At 35.1% G+C, this 27,521-nt stretch overlaps 1 protein-coding gene across 3 annotated transcripts in view; it reads right to left on the reverse strand.

Moving 5' to 3' along the window:
• UNC80 (unc-80 homolog, NALCN channel complex subunit) overlaps positions 1-27,521 on the reverse strand; it is a 190,421-nt gene that overhangs the window by 95,643 nt on the left and 67,257 nt on the right. For all 3 annotated transcript variants that reach the window (XM_074364069.1, XM_074364070.1, XM_074364071.1), the window contains exons 23-26: positions 14,067-14,279; positions 10,500-10,635; positions 7,632-7,765; positions 2,499-2,664 (exon numbers count right to left, since the gene is read on the reverse strand). In XM_074364069.1, the coding sequence (XP_074220170.1) occupies positions 2,499-2,664; positions 7,632-7,765; positions 10,500-10,635; positions 14,067-14,279 (649 nt within the window). The remainder of the gene's footprint in view (positions 1-2,498; positions 2,665-7,631; positions 7,766-10,499; positions 10,636-14,066; positions 14,280-27,521) is intronic.

Consider the following 27,521-nt stretch of genomic DNA (forward strand, 5'->3'; position numbering starts at 1 on the left):
ATATATGTGGGAAATTTTCCCTGTTCATCACTGTATTCTAGGAAACTGTAACAGTGCCCAGTATATACTAGGTGTTCAATAGATGACTGCTGAATGATCAGACATGTCTTGGTGTCTGTATTTTAGAATGCCAATCTTAGTTTGTATTTGGAATATGGATAAAATGATTGAACAGAACTTGCTTGGAGATTTTAGGCAGACATTTTTAGTTCTAAGGATTATTTCATGTTAGTTTTCCTTTGCAGGATCCAAATTGTCCTCAGGCTGTTTATTTCAAGAACTGACATTTTTAGATGTTATACAAACAGATGGTATGAAATTTTAAATATAATTTTAATAATTTACATTAGCAGGGTCCCTGTGGTCCCCCTTTTCACATCCGCTTTGGCAGCTGGTATCAGCTTGTGAAAAGGGTTAAGGAATATTTAGGAATCTTTGGGAAGGTTTTTGCCAACTGGTAAAGGACATTTTATGAATATGTTCTCTTTTTATTCATAGTTTCAGTTTCCTGTTCTTCATTTATGATACAAATTTCATACAATCACATAGCCATTCTATGAGGAGAAAAACTCTTTGTGTATTGAATATTAAAGGCAATTTACATGAACGATAATCATGAATTAAAGTGTTCTTAAAAATTAATGAGGTCTTTTTTTTTAAATGGTGTAGAATTTACTCTGCTTAAATTTAACCATGTCAGTATTAGCAATAATACTGACACAATTAGAAATAGTATCTAACACAATACTTTGGGGAAAAAAAAATCCCTGTGGGATATGTTTAAAACATGGAAGTGTCTTATCATCTGCAGTTATCCTTTCAGAAGTACCAGTATCTGAAAAAGCCTTGACTTGATACTTCATACTCAGAAATTGCTAAAACTTGGCTAAATCCTTCCTGCAACATGGCTTCTATTAAACCATAAATTCAAAACAATATGATATGATTACTTGCATTTTTAAATGTCATGACAACAATATGACCTTGAAATATTAACAAGTTTTTTTTTGAGAATCTATCCATTCCTTACAAAATTTTAAATATTTTTAATATGTTGTGGCTTCTCTATCTAGGGCTATTCCTTTCAGAATTATGCATTCCTTTAATTATCATTTATGGAGTCACTGTCTGCAGGACACTAGAAATTATCCCAATGCATAAAATTGTCTTTGACTCTTTTTACAAATGTGCTGATGTTCTTTCAATTGGAGTTCATCATTCAAACATTGAGGGGCAAAGAAATTTGAGAAATAGAAAAATCAGGTAGAGAAGTTGACAATTCAAAGGAGACTTTAAAGAGCAACTTAAAATTCTGCAATCTCTAACTCATATTTAGGATTTTCTGCATAGGTTCTAATTTCTATGCTCATGATATATAGAGATATATATATAAGGATAATTGTTTATTGTGTACTTATTATGTATCTGGTACTGAGTTTATGTTTTACTTGCATTGTCTCATTTAAAGCCCTCAACATTATAATGTGGTAGGTGTTATTAATCTAATTTTACAGAGAAGAAAATTGACTTAGAAAGTAAACAGCTTGGATAAGGTCACATAACTAGTCACTCTATTTCATTATCTTAAGGTGCACATTTTTTTACATTTGAACATATCTAAAATTGAGATTTGTCTTACAATTGGTGACATCTTAGGATAACCTGTGCCAGGCAGCATTTGTGACACATTTGCTATTGCCTGTGTTCATGTGAATATCTAAAGCACTGGCAACAAAATATAAAAAACGGGTGCCAGTGTTTTTTAAGTCCAAGGAGTCAAATGATAGCTGGATGGAGGAGCGGGTAACGTGGTAAGTCAGATGCGTTTGGCAACATTACTGAAGCAGGAACTGAAGGTGGCTAGCTTCATAAAATTGCACACTGGCTTAAAGTAACTAACACCAATCGCTTTACTTCTCTTATAGATTTATTTAAGAAATGATGTATTACTAATATTCAGATGGCACAGAGGACATTATCACATATAAAAACACAGACATGGACAATTCCGAGTTGAAAAATGATTAAGAATTTGAACTCTGAATTGAAGATGGTTTAGAAAAACTTTAACTTGGATCATATATATACTGATACAAGATTATATATACTGATAATAAAAATCTATGCCTAATTACATCTGAAAGTTCTCTCAATAAGAATGAAACATACATTAAGTGATAAAGTATTGCCTACGAGCTGAATGGGGAGTATTTTTCCTTTCTTATTAGTATATAAGATAATGGTTCATCTTACAACTGATGGCATCTTAAATCCAATGGGATTTGGAGAATTTCTGAGCTGGAAATAGAACCCAAGCCTCCCTGACTGCAGAGTCCAACCCCTAACCAGTGTGACTGCCTACCTCATTGAGCAAACACAGTGCTGTACAGAGCCAAAAATTCTGGACTTCTTTTAGTGCACAATTCTGCCATTTAGACCCCAGACCAAATGCTCTACAAGAAACCCTGAAAGATGAATTAATTTTTGCTTTTCCATACCTTTCTTCTCCTCAACACCTGCATCTGATTTGAGGGTGTGGCTACTACTGTGAAGGGAATCTTTTGAGTCTTCATTTTCATCCAGGACCCCAGCAAAGCTGATCTTCCTCTCATATCTGTGCCGGTCTAGCTCAGGATCCAAACGAAGTCTGCAGCTTTCCAAGTCCTGAAATAGCAGTGGGGAGCACGTGAGTGCTGGCATCTCCCCAGCACTGCACTGGTCTTATGGAGAACCTCCCTCCATGAATTGCACCCAGCTGCATTTAAACAGCCAAATTCCCTCTTATCTAATGCCAATTGTAGATTGTGGCCATGAAAACATTTTCCTTAATCCATAGGTTAGGGATTCAGTCCCACAGGACTATCTCCATTTCAGCCACCAACTGCAAGCCCAGATTGTTAGCTGTGCTTCTGACCAACTGGCTATAAACCGAAGGTTCCAACAACCTTGGGTTCAACTGATTTGCTAGAGGGGCTCACAAGACTCAGAGAAACACTTTGCTTACTAGATTACCAGTTTACTACACAAGGATATAATCAGTAACAGCTAGACGGAAGTAATGCCATAGGGCCAGGTATGGGGAAAGGGTGTGGAGCTTCCATTGCCTCTCCAAGGGCACCCCTTTCCCCAACCTTCATGTGTTCACCAACCAGAAGCTCTCCGCACCCTGTCCTTTGGGTTTTTATGGAGGCTTCATCCCATAGGCATGACTGATTAAATCACCAGCTCCTGGCAGTTGATTCAACCTCTAGCCCCTTTCCTCTCTGTGGAGGTGAGAGGGTGGGACTGAAAGTTTCAATTTTCTAATCACTTGGTTGCTTCCTCTATCGACCAGCTGGATCCTTAGGTGATTTAGAGGCAATCCAAAAGTTACCTCATTAATATAACAAAAGACACTTTGATCACGCTCCAACGTTAAAGAAATTGCAAGGGTTCTAGGAGCTCTGTGCCAGAAACAAGGATGAAGACCAAATACATTATTTCTTATTGTACATTACAATATCACACAACAGAAATAGAAAACAAATACAGAGATGATGTTGGAGTTAAATCTTCAGGATTAAGTAAGATTAGCTTGGCAAACAAGGAGGAAAAGGCAGTTCAGGCTTAAGGAACCTGATGTGTGAGGCCAGAGGCTCAAAACAGGATCATACACTGGGGGAATTTCTCACTGTCTTCTAGGAAGACTTCAGTATAACAGCGGATCCATCACTATCTGCTTATGAACAGAATGATCCCACACACTAAAGTAAACCTTGGGGAGTGTAAATATTTAGTAGTTTGTTTGACCTGTGAGGCCCCAAGTTGAACATTTGAACTGTTCTGTGAACGGAGTCTTCCTCATGCTGAAGATCATATTTAATCATTAACCTCTAAAACACTTTCAGACCTGGTAAGTGAAAAATATATAAAATGCTAACTTTATTTTTATACAGCATTTTTCCTAATTATGACATAGTAAGCCCTCAGATTCGAATAGCACGGAAAACAAAAAATAGTTTGAAAAACTCAGTTTGCACTAAGATGAAAATCTTATGCTTTTAATTGTTGCTAATAAATGAAACTTTAGACTCTACATATTGTTTCTTCTTTTCCCTTTGAATTAAGAATAGAAGTTATGCTTTGGTATTCAGAAAATTATATCACATCTAGAAAAATAAGGAACTACATGGAGTCTATTTAACATTGTCAAAAAATATTCTAGGAATATAATTGCTTCTCTGAAATTAATCCCTTTTAGGAAAAAAAATAACCAACTAATTTCTATTTTGGTAGCCACATTTAATTAGACTCATTTCTTAGTTGGGACAAAAAGTAATACAAAACAAGTCTGGTTCTCAAAAGTAATCTCTTTCAACTTCCACTTTTATCTACTTGCCAAAATCCCACTTATCTTTCAAAGCTACATTCAAATGTGAACTCTTCCAGGAAGGTTCTTCAGATTTTTCCAGTCCCTTATTTGGCCAGCCCCGGCCCTCTGCTCCTTTCTTAAGTGTGGTGTTTATGCATTGGTTTTCCTGTTATAATATATTCATCTCTGGGTCACGTCCTCTCCCATGTCTGGAACCATCGCACCACCTTGCTCAGTCTTACTCTCAAATATTCATCAGTCTGGTCTTCATATATGTGAACTGTGTTTTGCTTCGGATTTTTTTTAACTTTAGGAACATTTGGAATCCAGCAGTATATTCTTTATAAACTGATTTGTTAAATCCTGTTGGTACAGTTTCTAGCACAATCTTATACAAAAGCATCCAATATGTTGTTTTCCCTAATGAGGGAATATAGACGCCTGGAGACTGCCTTACTGTCTTTATTATTATGGACTCATATCATCATCGGATGAGAAATAACTTCTTTTAATTCCATGTTGCTTGGTCATCGGTTATTGGTTTTACTAATTCAACTGGGAAACATTTGAATAGACCGGCAGTTTTATAAACAAAATTCTGTAAAAAAATTTCTTTGTTGTTCTCAGGTTTGGAAGTTAATATTTAGAGAAAAATTTGATTATTATGCTTTTCAGATGATGAATCTTGTAAAAAATGCTTTTTCCATTTTTAAATATTATTTGTATGGTTTACAAAAAGAGTGAATAAAAATGCTATCAGAAGTTATTTTTTAGGGGGGGAGTATACTAAGTTGCATCTAGGGATCTATGTGGGAAAAATTTGTTAAGTCAGTAAAAATACATTTTTAGCAACATTTTAAAATCTTTTGATATCATTTTTCCTTTTACCTCTGTTCCCCACCAATGAGTGGCCTCCTGGGATTTCTTGACCCTATCAAATTAACTTTTATTTTAATTATCGTACTTCAGATATTTTTGCATTCTCTTCTACACTTGGAATATAACTAGGACTTTTTCAAACAAATATTTCATAGGGAAATATCTTTTATTTGGAAATGGCCTTATGACATTTCTACCAGAAAGACTTTTAGTTGGTGGAAAGTTTCTGTTCCCAATTTTCTCCCATCTTCAAGCCTCAGATCCCAGAATATTTTTAATTTGAAGTGATTATTTTACTACCTTCTACTTTTATTATTCTATACATTAGAGTAACTTTTTTTTTACTGCTATTAAAAATGTTCCTGAATAAATAAAACATTCCAAAGGTCTATAAATACCCTTGTAGCAATGTCTTGTTAAAATTTTAAAATATTTCATCTTGGTGGTATTTATGCTGAGTCTGTTACAGTCACTATTGAGTACAATTTCTTAAAAAACAACTTCAAGTGTTTATAGCTTCTGTGTTGGTAAAACAGTTTTATGATACTATTTTTTCTACAATAGTTTAAAATGTGACTTGAGTTTTCTTCACCATCAAATACGGTTAGGTATATTAAACATGAGAAAAAAGTCTTCCCCATTTACTTTATAAAGGTCACATCTCAACACAAAATATATATCTACACTTGACAATGAAAATCCTAGTGTAATGAATAAAAGATTTCTGAGACCTAGTGAAAGGCAGTGTAACAGTGAAAAAGTTCCTCTTATTGAATAAATGATTGCAGGTTCTGTTTTTGCTTAATTTCTTGGCATTTCCTACTAGTCTGCTAGGTGGTTATACAGTAATTTTTAAAAGATTTGATTGATTTTTTTTAAAAATAAAATTTGTTACAATAATAAGGGACATTAAACTATAGTTTCATAGTGTTGAAAGGAAGAACAAAAATAACTGTCAAATTTTAAGGTTCCTATTTTTTAAAAATCATAATGGGCCAAAATGGTGACCATTGAAAATCTGAACACTTAAAAGTAGGTATGTTTCTGTGCTTTTATCAAGGCTTTAGTATAATTAGAATGTTACAGGTTAACACTGACAGAGGCCTACAGATCAGACATTTTCTCATGCTTGACTTTAAACTAAACCCATCTGGTAAGTGGTGGTTTTGATTTGGTTTTATACAGTAGTCTCAATATAATACTGAAGGTGACAATTCAGAAAAATAAAGGCCCAGGATAACATGAAATTAAATAAAGGTAGAAGGAAGAACTCCCCTTTCCAATATTTAAATGGTATAGTTTCACAGTCCAAATGTGGATATGTTTCTCTTGAAAACATATTTTACCTATAAGTATTTCCATTTTATGTTTTAGAGTGTGAGGAAACAGGCTGTCCAGACATGGGAAAACTGGAGTTAGAGAGGCACTTCTCAGGAATACCAGAGCACTGATTCTTCTGTTCCCCCAGGACGGGGGTTCAGCCTTCTTCACATAGAGTTTGGTTAAAAAAGCAAGAGAGCTGGTGGATTGTAAAATTCACCTAAATGAAGGCATGTAGATTGTTGGTATGACAATTTTTCTGGAAGAGCAGTGTAAGTCTTGTGTCAAGTTGGAAAAAAAAAAAGAATTTCTCTGGTTCCTCAGCTCTGGCTGTGATGAAGAACCACTGGAAACTCTGTGCCCCCTGGAGAACTAGGGGCCAAGGAGAATGGGCTCTAAGGTGTGCCCCTGTCCCACACGCTCTGCGAAGACCCCTGGCTCTTGTTAGAATTTGTATCCTAAGTTACACAAATCAGGCCCTGATGATACAGGGTTGTGTGTATGTGTGTGTGTGCGCCTGTGTGTGTGTGTGTGTGTGTGTTTCTGTGTATGTATGCGCATGAGAACATGTGATTCTTTTCTGCCCACCCGCATCCATAGGAAATGCTGCAGGACTAACACACGTTTGGAGATATTTGCATGCTAAACACGTAAGTCTTTTCACCTATAATTGAAATGAGAAAACTCATTGGAAGCACATTTCTACGTGGATTTTTGAGTAGTTATTATGAAGAAAAAAATCTGTCAGTGATTTCTGGAGAATGCTGGCCATAAAACTCCTTATAGTTTGTGAAGCAAAAACACCTAGAGGTTCTTAGACATTCTTAGGATAACTAACTGACAATGATTGATCCAACATTTTACCCAGTGGTGCTATCTTTAGAGATTTCAAGGTCAATTATAGGGTTTTTTTTAATAGAGAAAAAAGATTTTTCTTTTTATGTATGAAAATCCCTTGGTTGAATTTTTAAACTCTATGATACATTTGGCCATTGGAGATTTGAGGAAATTGTAAATCCTCAAAACCTGGCCACGTGGCTAGACTCTCCAATTAGGCTGATCATCAATATGTTTTGCTTACCACCAGAGGCTCAGTGCGTGGTCTGGGCAGGCAAGAAAAGGTCTCTCGCAGGAAGGTGGTAATCTCCAGGAGAAGCTGGCATGCTGCCATCTTCAATGCAAAGGGGCAGCCACATTTGGAGGGGTTCACAGTGCCTAAAGAATGAAAGAGTTCTTTTATAAGTAAATAAACCAATAAAACATAAAGAGAGGCACGGTTTGATGGACATAGCTACACATGTGTAAAATCAAATTGCATATGAGAATGTTACCTCCACATGTCCAAAATGAAATTGCATATGAGGATGTTACCTATGCATGTTTAATTTACCTGGTCCCTTTAGCATAATCTATGCATTACCACACCCCTCTGTTTCCCTCCTTTGCAATTCTATAAGGAATGCCTCAGTATTAAAATATCAGTCATTAAGAACTAAATTGTTCTCCTCAAGGCATCAGAGAGTAACAAAATGCAGCTCCACTAAACTGGAAAGCCTTTTAATGAAAACAGAAATAGAAACCAGTCTTGCCAGATTTTCACATTGTTGATCAATCAGATTTAGACAAGGTACAGGGCTGTCAACTAGATTTGGAACTACTAGATTTGGTACTTCCTTGGTCACCTGTATAATACAGCCTATACAAGTTAGCCTGTCATATTAAGGAATAGCTGTACTAGAATATGCAGATATGCTCCTTTGCTTTGAAGAAGACCAGTCTTTGAATGAGTTGCATCTACCATAGACCAACTAATGGGTTTTGCTCTAAAGGGAGATGATGGCCAAAGTGACACTATAGAGACTTTTTAAAATCCTCACAATTAGTTCTCAGATACATGACATCCCAAATCATGGAGAAATATATTGATTACTTATCAGTGTTCAGAAAACAAAACCAAAGTCACGCCTCTCATAAAAGAAAGAAAATAGTTATCTATTTCCAATGAATCAAGTTACCAAGCAATCACTGTATCACTGCATATTAACATTCCTAAAAACATTTCTAAAATGTTTCCTCTGTATTTGGCTTCCTTAACTGAATATTATATATAATTCATGGTTTATATTGATAGTGGGTGGAAATGATAGTCCTTCTGAAGATATCTGCCTATTGCTCCCCAATGAAAATCATTATGTTTTCTACAGAGGTAATATGTGGCTGAGGATACTGCCACTTATTAAGAATGGAAAACACTAATTCCTCAAGAATTTCCAGACTGATAATTTGCTTACACCATGATTATTTTTTAAACGCAAAGTGAGCTATGTATTGACTTGAAAGGAGAACTAAAGCAGACATTCCAATCTTATACTCAGTGAAGGCTACATGACTCTAGAAATTGCCTAGGTGTGCAAATGTTTTTAAAAAATAATTGAATACTAGATATTCAGTATAAACTTCTAATGCTGTCCTTTTAATCCTGAGGTTATCATTTAGATACTTCTTGTCAGTCCTTGGTCTTAGTCCAGGATCTCTCATTACTATCATCTGAAATATTCTGTTACAAGGATTGAGTTATACATAATCTCACCAAAAAGCTAACATAACAGGCATACCATATTGGCCAATGATCCTTATGTGGTCTCATGGAGATGCGAGACCATTCTGGTCTATGAAGATACATCCATCTAATGTTGCTTTGTCTCCTCTCTGTTCTAAAGGACCCCAGGAGATCCAGGGCAGCTTCGGAATTCTTCTGACAGGCACTCACTAGGTTCTGGGATTGCTGGATAATCCTCAACTCTTCCTATAAATCAGACCCAATTCTATGAGTCATTCTAGGATAGCTGAGACTCCTGTGAACTTGAGGGAATCTTTGGGGCCAACTTCCATCATTAGATTAAAAAGGCTAATGTCAGAATTTGGTGTTTTGTCAATAGCTAAGTCAAAAAGATTTTCTCTGACATGATAAGGGCTGAGAAAAACCAAAATATGAAAAAATGCAAAAAAAAAAGTATTGGTATGAAAGTGGAAAAAAACCAATACATTTTCTTTGATTATTATTTAATTCTGTTCAATATTACACTGTAGACATCCTTTTACATTTCATGCTTATAAGGATGAAGTAGGTTTGGCATCACTTAACTAAGAACAATCCTTAAGACATAATCAGGGTCTTAGTTTCAAACCATTAAAGAAGGGTAAAAGGAAGAGGTTTCACTGTCTTCCTTAGATAATGATACTAATTCTATAACCATGTTGGAATTTGATGCTCCACAAAAGGCAGTGGTACACATACACACAAGTTTGTATGGTATAGAACACACATATGCACAGAATGGTGTTGAGAAGGATGCCCAGGAATCTCCTTGTCTCTATTCTTCTATGATGGGGCTCAATTATAATTCTAATAAATAAGTATAGTACATCAGACATTCACAGTTTTAACAATTGAATCTTAATATTTCAATTCCATGTTAAATACTGTAATATTCTCTGATTAAATATTTCAATATTTTAGTGATTTGGGAAGCTTTTCATTCAATTTTATTTGCTCTAATCCTTTTTAATCTCTAAGAGCAACAATAAAACACAAAAACCTGACCAAACCTCTTCCGGGACAGTAATTTTCCATAACTATGTTTTCTCAGAGAGACCTAAAACTAATCTTTGCATAATATTAAGAGTCAGAGACTACAACACAATGGATGTTCCATATTGCCTGCAACTCTTTGCTCCCGTCTACAGTCTTCTCTTTCTGGTCCTTGCTCTCTCCTTGTGTGGCTTTATGCACATGCTTCACATCCATGCACAGGGAATAGGGGAGAAGGTGCAGTGGGGAGACATGGGAAGGTGGTAAGAATATGAAAGAGGAAAGAGAAATATTACGTGCTCCTAAAGCAGAGGTTCTTACAAGCAGGGGTTCTTGTAGTAAAGGGAGTCTCCTTACTGTCATCTAAAAAGTCTTCCTCCTCATCCTCCTTTCTCAGTCTCCTCTTGGTCTCCTCATCATAAATGAGACCCAGCAGGTTGGCTGGGCTCTCACTCTCCCCATGGCACAGCTCATTCAATCGGACGCCAATTGCCTACCGTGGGAAGAGAAAGAATGAAACAGCACAAGGCATGTCAGACTGTAAAATAGGCTCTCACATTACAGAGGTCATAAGCCACCAATTAATGGGAATCATTTCCAGGATAATCCCCCTTTGTATGCCACAGTGTTGTCACCACCACGTTCCCCAACGTGGAAACCCCGAGAGGGAAGGCGCTGATGCTGTCTCCAAGGTCAGTTAGTCTGAAGACTTGCGGGAGCTGGAATGATATTTTTTTATTCTCATACAAATTTTTTCCTGAAAATATTTTCATTCACTCAAAGGTCATTTATTTTATAGGTCTCAAATAAAGGAGTATGCAGTTATTTTTAACGAGGGATTTTGTTGCAGTAAAAAAAAAAGTCAGCTCCTCGGTGTTCCTGATTAGGCTATTTTATGAGAAAGGTACTGTCATGCTAATGAGTTTAGAGTCTAGCATGGGTTCTGGTACTGCAGTTTTATTTGTATCTGTCATTAAGTACACGATAAATGGCTTTCTTTGTTCCCCCCTCATGATACACTATGAATTAGAAAAAAATACTAGCTGTTCTTCTGAGAGCATACCCGACATCACATTAGAAATATGACTTTCAGATAACTCAGCACATGGGCAACATAGGCTTTTACAAGAAATTCACAAAACTAGTACTTGCTATCTATTTTTCTGAATCATCATGGATTGTTGTCTGATTCACCAACAGGAATTTTCCAAAAGAAGAGACAAAATATATTACCTCTATCTAATGCCTTTTACGTTCCAATTACATACTCTATGCAACAAAAGAAGAGACACATTCTTAGGAAGGAGAGTCAAAAAGTTAAAATGAGCACTGAACTTGGAGTTCGACAGTTTTGGTACTCTGCATTAATAAGGACAGAGTTCCAGCTAATTTTTTTTCTTTCTTCCTGTATCATCCTTTCCAAATATTTGGAAAAGTCACCAAATTCTGGGCATGTCAGAAATTAGACACACTACTAGAAACTCACAAAGATATGTTCAGAACTCTTTAAATAAAAACACAAGTTGTTTGAATGTCTTGGCTATCTGAAAACAAAGAGGTCTTCTAAAACTATAGAATTAAGGGAGGAGTAACAAAAACCACATCAATGAGTTCTCTTTTTTTTTTTTTTTCTTTTTTTAAGGGGGGGGAGGTAATTAGGTTTATTTATTTATTTTTAGAGGAGGAACTGGTAAAAAAAAAAAAACCACATCAATGAGAAAGAAAGCACTGTAAAAAGATATTGCAGCATCCTAAAATGTTAGCTGCTTACCTGAGAAGTTTTAAGCAAACAAAACAAAACAAAAACAAAAACCACCACCTTAACAAAAAGCCTTCTCCTGATGCTACTATTTTGAAAATCCTCTGTAAAGAAGAAGACATGAAATTCTGAGTCTGGAGTGGAGCCAGTAAACTTAACAGTGAGATTCAAAGGGGAAAAAATTTTACATTGATCCTTCCAGAATGCTGATACTAAGCAATTTAAGTTAAACCCACAGTTTGTAAAGCTTAAAAGGCTGCTCAAAAAATGAACTTGTTTGGGATAATACTAAATATCCAAATAATAATTTAGAGCTCTGTATCTCTTCCAAGACTAGAAGAATGCCTTGGGGATTATGTTTATTCCTCCTTCATTCATCAAATATTTATTAGGTAATTTGTTAGGTATTAAATAAAACATAAAGTTGAATAAATTGTTATAGTACATCAGTATCTTTGTTTAATGTGCCCTAGTAGATTATAAACCCTCATAAAGAAGGATCACTGTTTGGCAATTATGAAAGTTAGAAACTTTGGAAGACTCGCTCGAGATTGATCAGCAACCTTGAACTGGGGTTCAAACACTGGACGTCTGTCTCTGTCTTTTGCTGTTTCCCTAAACGAGCTGACAATCTGACTGGAGAGGTAATGACGTATCAAAATAACACATTAAGTGGTAAAAGAAACTGAAAGCACTTTCTTGGTCTAGAAGAAGGAGAGATTAGATTCATTTCAGAGAATCATATAAAGTCTCATGGCTGCAGATTGAAGAATCAGTGTTTGCTCTAACAGGGAAGGGGAAGAGAGGATATTCCAGATGGAGAATTCCAAAAGATCTGTCTTCAGGGAAATGCACTGATGTGTCCAGACACTGACAAATAAGCCACTCAGTTGAAGCAACATTTTGTGAGAGGAAATAACGTGGCTGAGGGCTTGGAAAGGTAGATTGGGACCACATCCAACAGTTCTTGAAGTTGGACTTCACTTTGCATTCTGAAGAAGGATGGAAGGTAGCTTTTGAGTGCGGAGAACCCTCATCACTCTTCTGAGGGAAACTGTACTAGCTGCTAGAAATACGCAAACCATATATCCTGCTTTCAAAAATTAATGTAGTAACTTATTATTACTGAGTATCTCTTAAATGCAAAAGATTTGAGATAAATGTTCTTTAGATATATTAGCTCATTTGACCTCATCATCCATAATCTTGGCGTGATTTGAGCAAAGGTTGTGGAGAGAGCGGCAATGCCAGGCTAAGCAATTTGGGTTTTATCCCAAGGGAAAAGGAGGGCCACTGAAGCATTATAACTGAATTAAGAAACACAGTCTGATTTGCATTTTAGGCTAATTACTGTGACAGCAGTTTGGAGAATGAATTGGAGGGAGCAAGTCTGGAGGCTGGGAGATAAGTATGAGTGTTCTGGTTTTTGATGGGCTATGACATTGGGAGATCATTTTACTGGCAGTGTGTAGGATGGGTCAGATGAGGGAAGACTGAGGGGAGGAGACCAAATAGGGAAACACTTTAGTCACACAGATGAGAAGTAACAAAGATCTGACCTAAAGGGCATCAGTGACATGGAAGAGGGGGAATCAATAAGGGAAGGAGGTTTAGAACGTGTTCAAAGGCTGTCATCTTAGATAATGGTGGTACCATCAATAAGAATAGGAAGTTCAAGATGGGTTGCAGATGGGGATGTGTTTAAACGGAGAGAAAGATTTTATTTTGCTTCGATTCATTTCAGGACATTAAGTGAATGCCTCCAAAGTACAGTTGGCAATGCTGGTCAGAGTTCTGGGAAGTGCTTTGGATAGAGAAGTGTGTGCCACTGGCATACAGGTAAAAGTTGAGAATACAGGAATAAATGTAATCCTAGTGGAAATTATATGGGAAGGAATGATGCGATCCTGAAAATGTCTGAATCTGTAGGGAGGAAAGAGACAGAGGACCAGGAAAGAAGGCAGAAGAGATAATAATGTCTAACTTTGTAGATTTATTGGGAATATTAAACAAATTAAGTTTATTTGCCCCGAAAACGTTTTGTTCCGTTCCTGGTACATAACAGATATTCCATAAATTGTCTCGCAAACAAACGGACAAACATAAACACAAAATTTCTTCACTTCACCCAGCCTAATTTCTATAGAAGAAAATCAAAAGCTCACGTCTCCCCATTGGTAGAAGAGCTTGGCAGCATTCCACTGCAGCTTCTGGTTCCGCTTGTTGCCCACAATGGGAGATCGTCCCCTGGAGAGGCCTTTCTTGGTGATATTCACATGATGTCCTTTCATCCACTCTGGCCAGTTGCCACGGTTGCAGCGGTGAACAAAACGGGCACATTCCAGGAAGAGCGCTGCTCTGGCGACCACAGGCGCTTCCTGAGTAGGGTTGTTAAGGAAAGAGTAATGTGGGATTAATGAACAGTAAATTGACCTTAAAGGGAATGACCATGTGCTCGTTGTTTATCTGAGTCTCCGTATTTTGATTTAGTTTGGCCATATTTCCCAGTGTAGTGTTAGCATGGTTAAAATAGTAGTGGGAAATCTGGAAAATGAATCCACGATGGCAAATTTGGGTGTTGAAAAATTAGACATTTTAAGTAGGTTTCTGTGTTTAGTTTCCGCCTTTTGAAGAATCTCAAGTAATTTCATGACTCTATTGCAAATTTAAGAGGCAGCTGGGATTTCTGTGTGAGAGTGAAATAAATTTTAATAAGAAGGCTTTAAATATGAAGCTTTTTTTAAACCTAAAATTAACGTGATGCAAACACATATTCAATTTCTAAAACTAGTATTATGCCAACCAAAGGTGTCAGGAGGGATCTTGTTCAAACAATAATCTGTCATCTAGGACCATCCACAAGCTCCAAGAAGTGCAACTCCTCCCTCATTTTGGCTAGTAAGAGAAGGAAGAGCTTATTAAATTAGGTTGAGTTGTGAGAGAAAACAGAATAAAATAGGACCTGAAATGGATAAATAAATAAATATGTATGTATGTATGTTGAATTAGTCTTTTCCCTCAATTTCTCATAAACAATAGGCCAAATTCTGCTTTAATAGGCATGGTTTTAACTGCAAATGCTTGACAAAGAGGAAATTGCTTAATTGATAAGTGAAAAACAGAGCATTTCTTCAGGAAAATAAAAACATGGCTCCATTTTGTCATGTCAAGATGTATTTGAAAAAAAATACAAGAAGCAACTTGTAGTTGATACCCAGAAACATCTACTGAACTTTTCATAAGCCAAAAAAATAATTAATGGAAGGAATATAAAGTTTTCCATAGAAGGTCAACAGGTCACAAAAAATACATACTTCAAAAATTCACTTATGCCAGTTAAAAAAAATATAGAGTACAGGTTGCTTAGTAACCACATGTTTTCAAATTAAAATGGTTTTCATCATTGCAAGCAATAGCATTCTTAACAACGCATTGATCCATAATGTTAGAATAAGGGCTAATCTATAGAGAATATCAATTATGTGTCAATTAGGTACTTTTTTGCCAGTTAGTTTTTATGAATTGTAATTCTTAGTTATCATAACAACCCTGTGAAACAATATCTTCTTTTCAATATTTTTAAAAATGAGGTATAATTTTCCACTATCATATAGCTGGGAAGAAGTGGACAGGATTCAATCTCAGATCTGTGCTAGTTCCTCTTTGGTATCTACATGGTCTTAATTTATACTCATATAAACCTTGGTAAAAGATGGTTCCTAGAATGCATGTAGAAAGTCATTGGGACATTAGTGTCATGTAATATTATTTTTTACAGTGCAAATATATAATCACATAATTTTCCCATTTAAAATATATTATAGGCTCAGTCATCAGTGAATAATAATACCTGACCTTTGTTATTTTGTTCATCTCTCTTTCTATTCCTGTCTCAAGTGCTCTATAGTCCAATTATGTCAAACTGGTTAGTCTCTCAAATATGGCATCTCCTACCTTTACATGTGTTGTTTCCATGACTTGCAGAGCCTTTAAGATCCTTGTCTATCCGGCAAATTCCCACTTTTAAGATTCAGTTTAGTTACCTCCTCTAAGAAGCCTTCCTTAATCCCATCCCTCTTCAGGCAGAGTTGGTTACTTCCTACTGTTGAGTGCCACAGTATCTCAGACACACTGGATTATTCAAGTAAGTTTGCCCATTAAACATTTCTCATTGTCTACAACTTAAATGAAACCATCAAGAACTCCCAAAATACATTTATTTATGTAGGGACTTAATTTTACAAAGCATATAATGTCTTGCCATGACATATAAAGTTAATCTATGTGAAAAGGCAGAAGACAAGATAAACACAATGGTGAGAATTTATCATTAATACAAGATGGACACTGATGATGAGAAACCATCATCAACTGTACTGGCGCCAAAACTTGGTAGCAGGTCACAGGGATAGAAAGATTTCAGATTGCAAAGGATCAAATGAGTTTCTGCATCAAAACTACCATTATTATGGTGCCATAACATACAAACTAAATATTTGCACTTTTTTCTTGTATTAAATATTTTACTAAACATCTCAGATATGTTAATTTGTGTCTAGAAAAGGCTGGAACATCTATGTCTAAAAATGAATGCCAGTCTGGAGGGCAAGGCTAGTGCTGTGGATTTTTTCTTAGTCTGCCACATTTGACACATTTTTAATATAAAGCAATGAGATTCATTGTTTAATTACAGGAAGACAGAAACAACATGGAGTAGCATCATGTTATGAACCCTGGCTCCTTCACAATGAACAAGGGTAAAACTTCTAACTCAAATCTATGGGGCAGATAGATCTTTTTTTTTTTTTATTGCCCTTAACTATTAGATGGCACTGAGAGGACTAATAGAAGATGAGTGAAAAGTCCAAATTGTGCTATGTGGGGTTTCCTATGTAGATTGGCTAGCCTTCTTTAGAAAATACGTTTTTATTTGTTTAGGAAGCTCAAGGCGTTTTGAATGAAAAGCAATTTCGATTCTCTGCTCTCAAAAACTTCCTATGATAAAACCCAAATATTATCCTATTGGCCCTAAGAAATCCTAACATAAGTTAGGAAATGGAATTGAGATCAATATGAAAATAATTCCCATTAATTAACTATACAGCACAACATTAAAGGGAGGGTGGGTTATTATTTGATAAATTTGATCCATGTAAATTGCCAAACCTAGTAACTTTTGGAAATATCACTGTCCAAATTAAGAGACAATGATATAGAGTAACTCAAATATTGCTCTTTTATTTTAAGGCTCATGAACCCGGTAGATGAAAGCAGGCTTGGGAATCCTACAGTCAAGATGGCACTGGGTACTAGCAATTTCTGGGGTATTGTGGTGTGTATATTACTGTACAGACAATGGAGGGAGTTGTGGTGCAAAGCCGAGGATTCAACTGTACATCCCAGGAGAAGATACTTAGCAACAAGCACTGATATCACACTGTGTGTGAAAAAGCATTCAAGGCATTCTAGTGAGGGTGTGGCTATAAGGGGAATTATTCTCCTTATAAGTTCCTGTCAAAGTGTAGTTTAGAAAGTATTGATTTTAGGAGGAGGGTTATGTTATATCTTAGACAAAGGATTCTTTCTGGACATAAAGGAAAGTCAGTTGGTGGAGCTCTTTCGATGGAGCTTACCTCTTAAGGCTCAGTGCAACCTGACGAAGTAGCAAAAAATGGAGGCATGACAGAATGGATAGGGATGGATTCACGTCACAGAGAAACACAGCACAAATGGAGAAAAATGAATCAGAAGAATGCTGCATGGATGAAGAGAATTACAGAGTATCACAGGCATAGTTAAAAGTGAACTTCTAAACAAAATTTGATACCATGGGTATATCACAGAGAACTTTGCAGATGGTCCTGATAAAAAACCAGGCATATTTAAATTATTTCTTATTAATACTGTCTGCCCGATCACCTTTTTGTTCCATAATGCCACAGAGCGTCTTCAGTTTCACTATGTCATAGCTTCATAGTTCCCTGACAGGCAAGAATCAATTTTAACTGAGAAGACAAAGTATTACATTGAACCACATGAAATCTCTAAGTTTGAAGGTCAAAAAGAGTAGAACATTACCAATTTCATATGGTTCAACCTTATATAAGGTATTCTCTGCAATGCTACAGAGCCATCTAGTTAAAATGACAAAATGCCATACATTATGCAGCATGGATTTCTCTAACACTCTACAGCTAGAAAACTTCAAGCATCAGGCTACTTTTCCTTGACTTCCTTTGTCACTTTTTTCTGCATTTCATAAGATCGTCATGTATATTGAATGTTTCCTTTATGAAAGTAAAGTAGAGAACTAGAATACTAATTCAAACAGCTGTGCTTTATTTTGCCTGGGGACCTAGAAAATATTGTTGATGGCTAATTGAAGGTTATAATTGCAATTCATTCCTTTCCCTGAAGGACTATATCTAAACTTAATAAGAAGAAACCCTGACTGATCTTGAAAACGCATAACAACACAGGACAGCAACTAACTGTTTCTAAAGACTGAATAGTTTATGTTGGCCCCTGGGTAGTTATATAATACTTTATTGCCTTACAATAAAATATAAAGCTCTTGCTGGTGCAAGATACCTATTTATTTAAAACCAATGGGAATAAGCATTTATTGTGGGTCTTACTGTGCAGTGCAACCTCGCTTGCTAGAGGGCATGTGCTTGTGAGTCAGTATTTATTACTTAGCTTGTATTGAATTCTCTGCCTGACTGAGATCATTAAGTAACCCCTGCCCATTTCTACAGTAGCTGTGGGCAACTGAAATGATTCAGTGTCAGGCTAGAGGCAGGCATTACTATTTAGTACACAGTCTGGATGGGTAGTCATTTTAACACTTACTCAGATCATGCTAATATTTTGGGTAAGTGTTTTAAAAACCAAATGAAGACTCCTGTTTCTGACAATATGATGGATTAAGTGTGAAGACAAACTTCTTTTGGTTTAGATACCTAAAAATGCTGGATAAAATAGCCAAAATTTTTTCACATTATTTTTGCTTTTGTTTCTAACAGGAGATAGATCATTGGAGAGTAGAAATTACAAGGAAGTGCAATTCTCGGTTGAAGGTAGGGGGAGAGATGTGAGATAGTGTAGGAATATTTGCTCCAAGTGTTTCTATTGACTATGGCAAGACCACTAGGTTCCAGTAGAATGGGAGATCGGGCCATACATTCTAATATAATGCTACTATTCCAGGTGAGAGCCACCTTCAGCACATGAAAAACAGAACTATCTGCCCCACAGAAGTAGGCATGCACAACTAGGCTTGGCTCTGGGTAGAACAGAAAAAAGAAAAAGAAAAAAAAGTCTTAAATGAGAATTCCTAATCAAAATTGAACATTCTCATATCAGTTTCAACTAGAATGTGCACTATTTCCATGTTCCTTGCCCCCAAAAAATGTTTTAAAAATGATCTTGGGTTGGTGATGTTCCTAGGTGCCTGAGAAAAGAAATGGAAATCCTCTCTGGAGGAATACTTTAAATCAGGGCTTCTCAAATCTTCAAACTTGAGTATGCATAAGAGTCACTTGGGAATATGGATAAAATAGATCCTTTGGCCCCATTCTCAGAGATTCTGATTCAGATCTGCTGCAGGGCCTGAAAATTTGTATCTCTAGCAAGCTCACAGGTGATGCTAATACTGCTGATTCACTGAATAATACTCCTAACACAGGTCTTAAAGAATTTACACAGATAAAGTTTCAAGGAGTTAAGCTCACATTAAAAATACATTTTAAAAATCCACCATGAGTAAGAGTCAGCAGAAACAACACAGTGCAGAATCAGACCCGCAAAGACTGCAATTATTGAATCACAGAATATCCATGCATTTAAAGATTAATGTATTAAAAGTAGAAGAAGTTAGATTATTAAAGTTGACCAGGCAGTTTTAAAACAAGGATTAAATAGAACTTTTATAAATAAAAATGTAGTACTTGAAATTTAAAACTCAATAGATAGATTAAAATACAGATTAGATCAAGTTTTTTCAACTTCAGCACTATTGACTGTTTTGGCCAGGTAATTCTTTTTTGTGAAGGGTACACTATGTATTATGAGATGTTTATCAGCATCTTTGTTATCCATCAACTGGATGCAAATAGTAATCCCCAGGTTGTGACAATCAAAAATTCCTCCAGACATTGCCAAATGTCCCCTGGTAGGCAAAATTATCTCTGGTTAAGAATTATGGGATTAGACATAACTGAAAAGGGAAAAAGCAAAATGGAAGATATACCTCAGAAAATTATCCAAGATACAGCATAGGAAGAGACAAAGAAATGAAAAATATGAAAGAGGGGTTGTCAAAAACAGAGGATAAACTGAGAAGATCTACCATTCATCTTTTCAATTTGTAGAAGTAAAGATTAGAGAAAATGCAAAAGATACAATCTTTGAAGAGAAAATAGTTGAATAATTTTCAGAGTGGATGTAATATGCCAATACATGATTCAGGGACTTAATAAACCTCAAATCAGAGAAACAGGCTAGAAACATTTTAGTGAAATTGCAAATTATCAACAATAACAAAAAGATATTAAAAGCAGCTAGAAGAAGGGATTACAGGAGACAGATTACCTGTAAAGGAATGACTATTAAACCAGACGAGAAGGGAATAACATCTTTGAAGTATAGAAAGAAAATGTTAGCCTATAATTATAATTCTATCAAAGTTACCTTTCAATGAGTAGAGAAAAATAAACACATCTTCAAGTAAACTGTAGCTGACAGAGCTACATCCAGTTGATCATCACCAAAGAAACATTTGAAAGGTTTCTTTCAGAAGAAAGACATAGACCTTAGAAGGGAGTGTCTGAGATGCAAGGAGAAATGGTTAGCAAAGACCATGCTAAGATTTAAGGCAAATATTAAAATAGTTCTCCTAAAGAAATCAATAAAAATAATGTCTACTTTGCCAATGTTAAAACAAGAACAAAATAGAACTCAATCTTGAAAAATAGTTGGGGTTAAAGCCTTCTACAGTCTTTTAATGTTTGAAAGAAGAGTAAAGATAACCATTAGTTTTAGACTTCATTTAGTTAATATGTATGTAATTTTTAAAAATATAAGAATAATATAATAATTTCCAAACTAACCAAGGAAAATGAGTAAAACAAAGCTAAACAAAATTAAAGCAAGAGAAATAAAACACAATCCAACACAATTTGAAAGAAGGCATGAAGTGGAAATAAGAACACACAATAGTGAAAAAATATGATAAATAGGTAGAAGAGGACAGAAATAAATCTTTATCAGTAATCATAATCTGTGTGTAAATGTTCTAAATTTTCTAGGGGAAAAAGATGTTTAAAACAGTATAAAAATTTAAATATTCACTTTTTATAAGAGATATACCTAAAACACAAAGATGTAGAAAAGTTGAAAGAATTGGCAAAAAGACATACCAGGCCAATGCTAACCTAATAAAATTGTTTCAGCTGCATTAGTAATAAAGAAAAATATATCTTATATATATCAGAAATAAACTGGGTCACTAGGTAGTGATAAAAGATTTATAGCACCAGATACACGTCACACTTCTAAACTATCTACCTCTAAATAAATAAACAAAAATTGGTGAAACCACAAGTATACATGGCCAAATTTGTCATCATAGTGGAGATTTTAACGTAATAGTAATTGACAGATTAAGCAGTGAAGGAAAAAAAATAAGGATATAGAAGATGTGAATATAAAGCACTATACCTGGATGGACTAGAGGCTATTATGCTAAGGGAAACAAGTTAGACAGAGAAAGACAAATACTGCATGATTTCACTGATACATGGAACCTGAAAACAAACCAAAAAATGAACAAACAAAACAAAACAGAAACAGACTCATAGATAGAGATAACAAACTGGTGGTTGCCAGAGGTGGGGCTGGGGTGGATGGGGGAGATAGGGAGTTGGGTTTGGGTGAAATAGGTGAAGGGGATTAAAAGGTCCAAATCTCCAGTTATAAAATAAATAAGTCACAAGAATATAATGTACAAAATAAGGAATACTGTCAATAATATTGTAATAACTTTGTATGGTGACAGATGGCTACTAGACTTATGGTGAACAGTTCATAGTACATATAAATGCCTAATCACCTTGTTGTACACATGGAACTAATATAATATTGTAGGTCAACTATACTTCAATTCAAAAAAAAGAAAAAAAGGAAAGAAAAGCTACTATGTGTGCCCAACAATTAGGTAATGCACATTCTTTTCAACCACACATGGAACATTTATGAAAATTAATAATGCTCTGGTTCATAAAGCAAGTCTAAATTAATTCCAAAGAATCAGTATCTGAAAATGAAGTTAGAACTCAATAACAAATAGATAGCTAACAAAACCCTGGAATTTATAAAATGAAACACACAGATATTTAAATAACTCATGGAAAAGGAAATTATTAAAGGAATTAAAAAGGAGTTAAATTATAACAAAAATACTACCTGTCAAAATGTATGGCATATAGTTAAAGTAGTACTTGGTGGGAAATTAATAGCTAAAAGCTCAGTTTTGAACAAAAAAATAAAATTATGAACTGAGCAATCAACTAATAAGCTAAAGAATAGTACAATGAATTAAAAGCAAGATGAAGGAAATAATAAAAATAAGAGCAGAAATTAATGAATTAGAAACAAAGATACAATAGAGAGAATCAACAAAGTCACTAAAAAAGACTAATGAAATTGACAGACATCTGGCAAGCATAATCAAGGGCGAAAAATAAAACAATTTTAGGAATAAAAACAGATAAAATAACCACAGATGCTGCAAAGATTAAGAACTAATAAGAAAATGTGATGATCAATTTTAGGTTAATAAACATGAAAATGTAGGTAAAACTGACAAATTACTAAAAAAATTATAATTACTTAGACTCAGGAAGAAACAGAACTTTTGAATAATCAATTCAGATCTGAGTTTCAATTTGAATTTTAATTATATCTAAATTTATCTGTGGACTCCATGTAATTCCAAGAATAACTCAAAGGATTTTCATGGAAACTGACAAGCTAACTATAAAATTCACATAGAAGAACAAAAAGCCAGGAATAGCCTAGGTGATGTTCAAAATCTGAGCTATTAAGACAGAGTAGATTAACTCATAGTTCACAGGGAATGGAACAGAAAAAAACTGAGAATCACATCCGTGTATGTAGGAAACCTGACACATGATTAAGATGGCATTGCACATCAGACAATAAAGTATGAATTGGTCGATGTATTAAGGTAGGATAATTTTTCTCATATAAAGAAAGGAAATAAAGAAAACAAATTCCTATTTTATATCATTCACACAGTAAACTCTAATTAAAGACTTAAATGTGAAATGCAAACTTTAGTAGAAGTTTTAGAGGAAAATGTAAGATGCATTTACTACCTTGGAATTTCTTTAAAAGACATGAGAGAAAATTTTGATGATTTAAATTACTTTAAATTAAAATTTTCTCTTCATTAAAATACAGCATAAAGAAACTAAACCAAACAAGATATTCCCTAGGGACACAAACTCAAGTAGTACAATAAAGAAAGCACAGGAAAGATTAAAACAAAGTTTCAAGACAGTAGTGTCGTCTGGGAGGTAGGGGTGAGTGACTAGGGAGGGGGAGAGAGGGGACTGCAAAGAAACTGGAAATGTCCTATTTATTTTTTTCTTTAAACCCTGCATATTTATGACATATATTCTTTATGCTACATTTAATAGTTAGAATTTTTTAATTCAATAATATAGGAGTACCACTAGAATTAAGTGAATAATTTGATAATTTAGTTTTGGTTATTACTGGATTATTTCAACTTTCCTTATGATTCAAAAGAGAATACAGTATTATTTTGCTTTAATTGTTCCTTGTATGCACATATTCCAATCTCCCTGAAAAAAAAGCTAATTTCCACTGATCACCAAGTAGTCTTGTGATGCTAAGCCCCAATACAGGTTAAATTGGATGCAATAAACCAGAAAGTATGGCTATATGGTAACCAAGTATCTCATTTTTTACCCCAGGAGAGTTCTAGTTTATGTCTATTTAACTGGTACCATTGCTAGCACCCCCTTTGATTCTCAAAAATGTCCCAGTTTGGATAAAAATTATATAACCATTTCTCCTAATGCTGTCTATTTGTGAAGTTACATGGTTTAACATGAATTAGGTTTTCCCCATCCACAGACTAGGGAGAAGTCTATAATCCCACTGATTCTCTTATACTCGTAGAATTGTTCCTAAAGCAACCTGACGTCATTATAAGTGTTATTCATGCTAATACATTACCAGTAAATTAGATATCACTATGTCTGTACATGTTTCATATTCAATTGGATGAAAAAGGATAGATTATTTCACCTGAAATATATAGAAAACAAACAGAAGTGACTTTTGTTCGAATTGTTTAACTTTTCTATCTTTGTGCTTGTATATTATGTGAACCTAAAGATGAAAGGAGTCCTTTCTAAAATATGTCTTTTTAAAAATGCCTTACGGGCACATTTATTAAATGTGTACTAAAAAGAAAGGGTGTGAGGAGCTGCTATGCTGAACTGAAAACTAAACTAATTATCCCTTCATAATCGTGGCAAAAATGACCAGAGGATTGTTTAAAACAAACAAGACTGGCAAGACTGAACACTGATATTTCTAGTATTTCTTTCATTTAATAATACTTTTTAATACTGAAGAAAGTTGTAAACTCAAAAAAAATCACATTTTAATTTGATGATTAAGGCAACAAAACAATGAAAACTGTCCTGAAATAAACTTACATCATAATGCAAACATTGTATTTAAGCTGCAGTTACAAAATGAATGAGACATCCAACAAAAGAAACAATAAAAGAGAGATGGAAGAAATTGTTGGACTGGAATATGATGATGAGCTGAACACATTCATTTCTCCCCTCGTCTCCCAAATTCTATCTGATGAAATGGCAGAATCTATGCCTATGTCTGTATCTGTATCTACATCCATATCTGAATCAATATCTGCATTTGTGTATCTGTCTGACATCTATATCCATCTACCTATCATCAATCTATCTATGTCATTTATATCTATACTTAATTCTATATCTATATCTATTTCTATTTTCATATTTCTATCTCTATTTACACACACACACATATGACTAAAACCACAAATGCACTGGAAAACATATAAAACATTTAAAAGTGAAGCATGTCTGAAAGTCAGGAAGCAGATGAGAACAGACATTAAGTGAAACCAAATGCAGCAGATACAGAAGCTAACAATACAGTTAATAGAAGGATCTGTGAAAGTTAGAGAGCACTCTTGAGGAGCTCCTGACCCAAATCCACAGGCATGGAAAACTGCAGTTCCCACACCTGTGCAAATGACAGCAAACATAGAACGCTACTTTGATTCAAACACATCGGACGTGCAGCTACATTTTCCTTCCTCTCAGTCCGCTTGCCAGCATACACCAATGACTTCAGTTCCTTCACTTTTCTATACCTGAGAAACTAAGTTTAAGTGTGCCCTTATTTGGGGACCATTTTCTGGCTTGACCCTTTTCTCTCATATCAACAAATAAGATGATGAATATGAAGGGGCTTTATAAACTATGACATATAATGAAAATGTTACTTTTGTTATCTTCTACCATCACCCCTGCCACCATTGCCACTGCCATCACCACCACCGTGACTACCATCACCACCATCATCACCTATCCCTTTTATTCAACCAGCCAGGTCTACTTGGATTTTCTCTCTTTGTCTCCTTTAAATCTTCACTGATTCTGACCTCTGGACACTCCTTGGCCTTAACCTAGAATCAAAGACGCTCAGATATGAAAGCAGCTCATACTAACCACTCACCTCTTGAGTCCTCCTGTATACTTATCCCCATTGAATCCAGAGCAATAACAAAGAACTCATTACTTCCCAATGTATCTACTTCATCATTGGACATCTATATTGATCAGAAAATACCTCTTTGCTTCAAGGCTCAAAGACACTGCTTATAAGCATCAAACCTCCTTTATTTTACATCTTCCCATGAAATTAATAAGATTGAAGGGGATAGGATACAGCTCAAGTGGTAGAGTGTATGCTTAGCATGCACGAGGTCCTGGGTTCAATCCCCAGTATCTCCACTAAAAATAAACAAATAATAAACAAACAAACAAACAAGCCTACTTACCCCTCCCAAATTTAATAAAACTATCTTAAAAAAAGAAATTAGTAAGATTGAGAAGGTCAAGCAGGGCCAGAGAAGGTTCTACAGGAAAGGAAGAAAGGAGAATCTAGTGGTCTGGTAACTATCTGGCCATAGTTTTATTTTGGGGAAGTAAAACAAATTTAAAGTTTTCTATGGAATTCAGCCCAACTTAATGGTAGGAGTCAAGCTACAATCAGGAATAGAGTGTATTTATATTAGGAAATCCCACATATCACATCTCCTTGGAAACTCTAAGCATTATAGCAGTTCAAAATCATATAGGTGGTACCATCTGATGAGAGGGAATGAAATCTCAACACTCAAGAAACTGATTAAAGTATTCATCAATATTCCTTTTATAATAATCTCCTTTCAGAAACCAGTATTAATTTGTTCTACTGGGATTATTTTTTTAATCTCCAAACATGTATTTCTCATTTCATGACAAGCCTCCTGTTTCTTCCGTGCCCACATGTCTTATATTAATCTTAAAGTTTTCTATTTCTATTTCCTTATGTTGTTATATCATCAATAAAGGTTAATGAAATTATTCCAATTATTTTATTAGAGAGTCCCTTTTGCCAGTGATAATACATTAATTGAGATTGTGTTCTTTTCATTTTTAGTTTCATGGATGGGTTTTGGGGGGTTGTCCATGAAACTTCTGATAGTATAAGGCTCAATTTTGTCTATAAATGCACTTCTCTCCATAGCTTTCATTCAATTCTGAAAGAGTTTATGTCCCCAGAATACTAAAAATCACTGCTTTAGAGGGAGAATGTGTGGTGTGAATCTTCAAAATTAAAAATCCTCTGTATTTTTCTATTATGAATTCATGAATTCATGTGACCGTTTTTCAAGATTCAAATGCTTTTGGACCATTAGAAATCATTCACAGTCTTCTTTATTATGGAGATCATATACATCTAAGTGCATTTTCAATGTATCAAGGGATATTTTGATTTACCTAAATAATTTTTTTTACAGAAAAAAAGTATACGATATTGCTAAAAGAGTCCTGAATAGAATCAGACGATTCTGCTCTGAGCCCAGTTTTTGCTTTGACTGGCTTACATGACCTTGAGCAAAGTATGAATGAAAAGACTGGCTTGATGGAGTCCATTGCATGATGTGCGTTGATGTGGAGATTTCACTCAGGATCTCTGAAAGAATGGGACTGAGACTTCCCAGTGAGGGAAGGACAATCTGTCACCTCTGTCATCAGGTGCTTATTTCACTGATCATTGTCCAAATACTATTATCCTATCATTTTCCAATTTGTATGGCCAGCTGTACCTCTTTCTCTGAATTTTTCAACAATAAGTTGAAATAACATGATTCATTATTACTGTTTTCCTTACATTCAGGCAGTTGCTTGAGAAATTTAATGTCTCACTTGTCTCAAAATTTTCCAAACTATCTGTGA

Source organism: Camelus bactrianus, chromosome 5 (assembly GCF_048773025.1).
Source record: "Camelus bactrianus isolate YW-2024 breed Bactrian camel chromosome 5, ASM4877302v1, whole genome shotgun sequence".
Taxonomy (NCBI): domain Eukaryota; kingdom Metazoa; phylum Chordata; class Mammalia; order Artiodactyla; family Camelidae; genus Camelus; species Camelus bactrianus.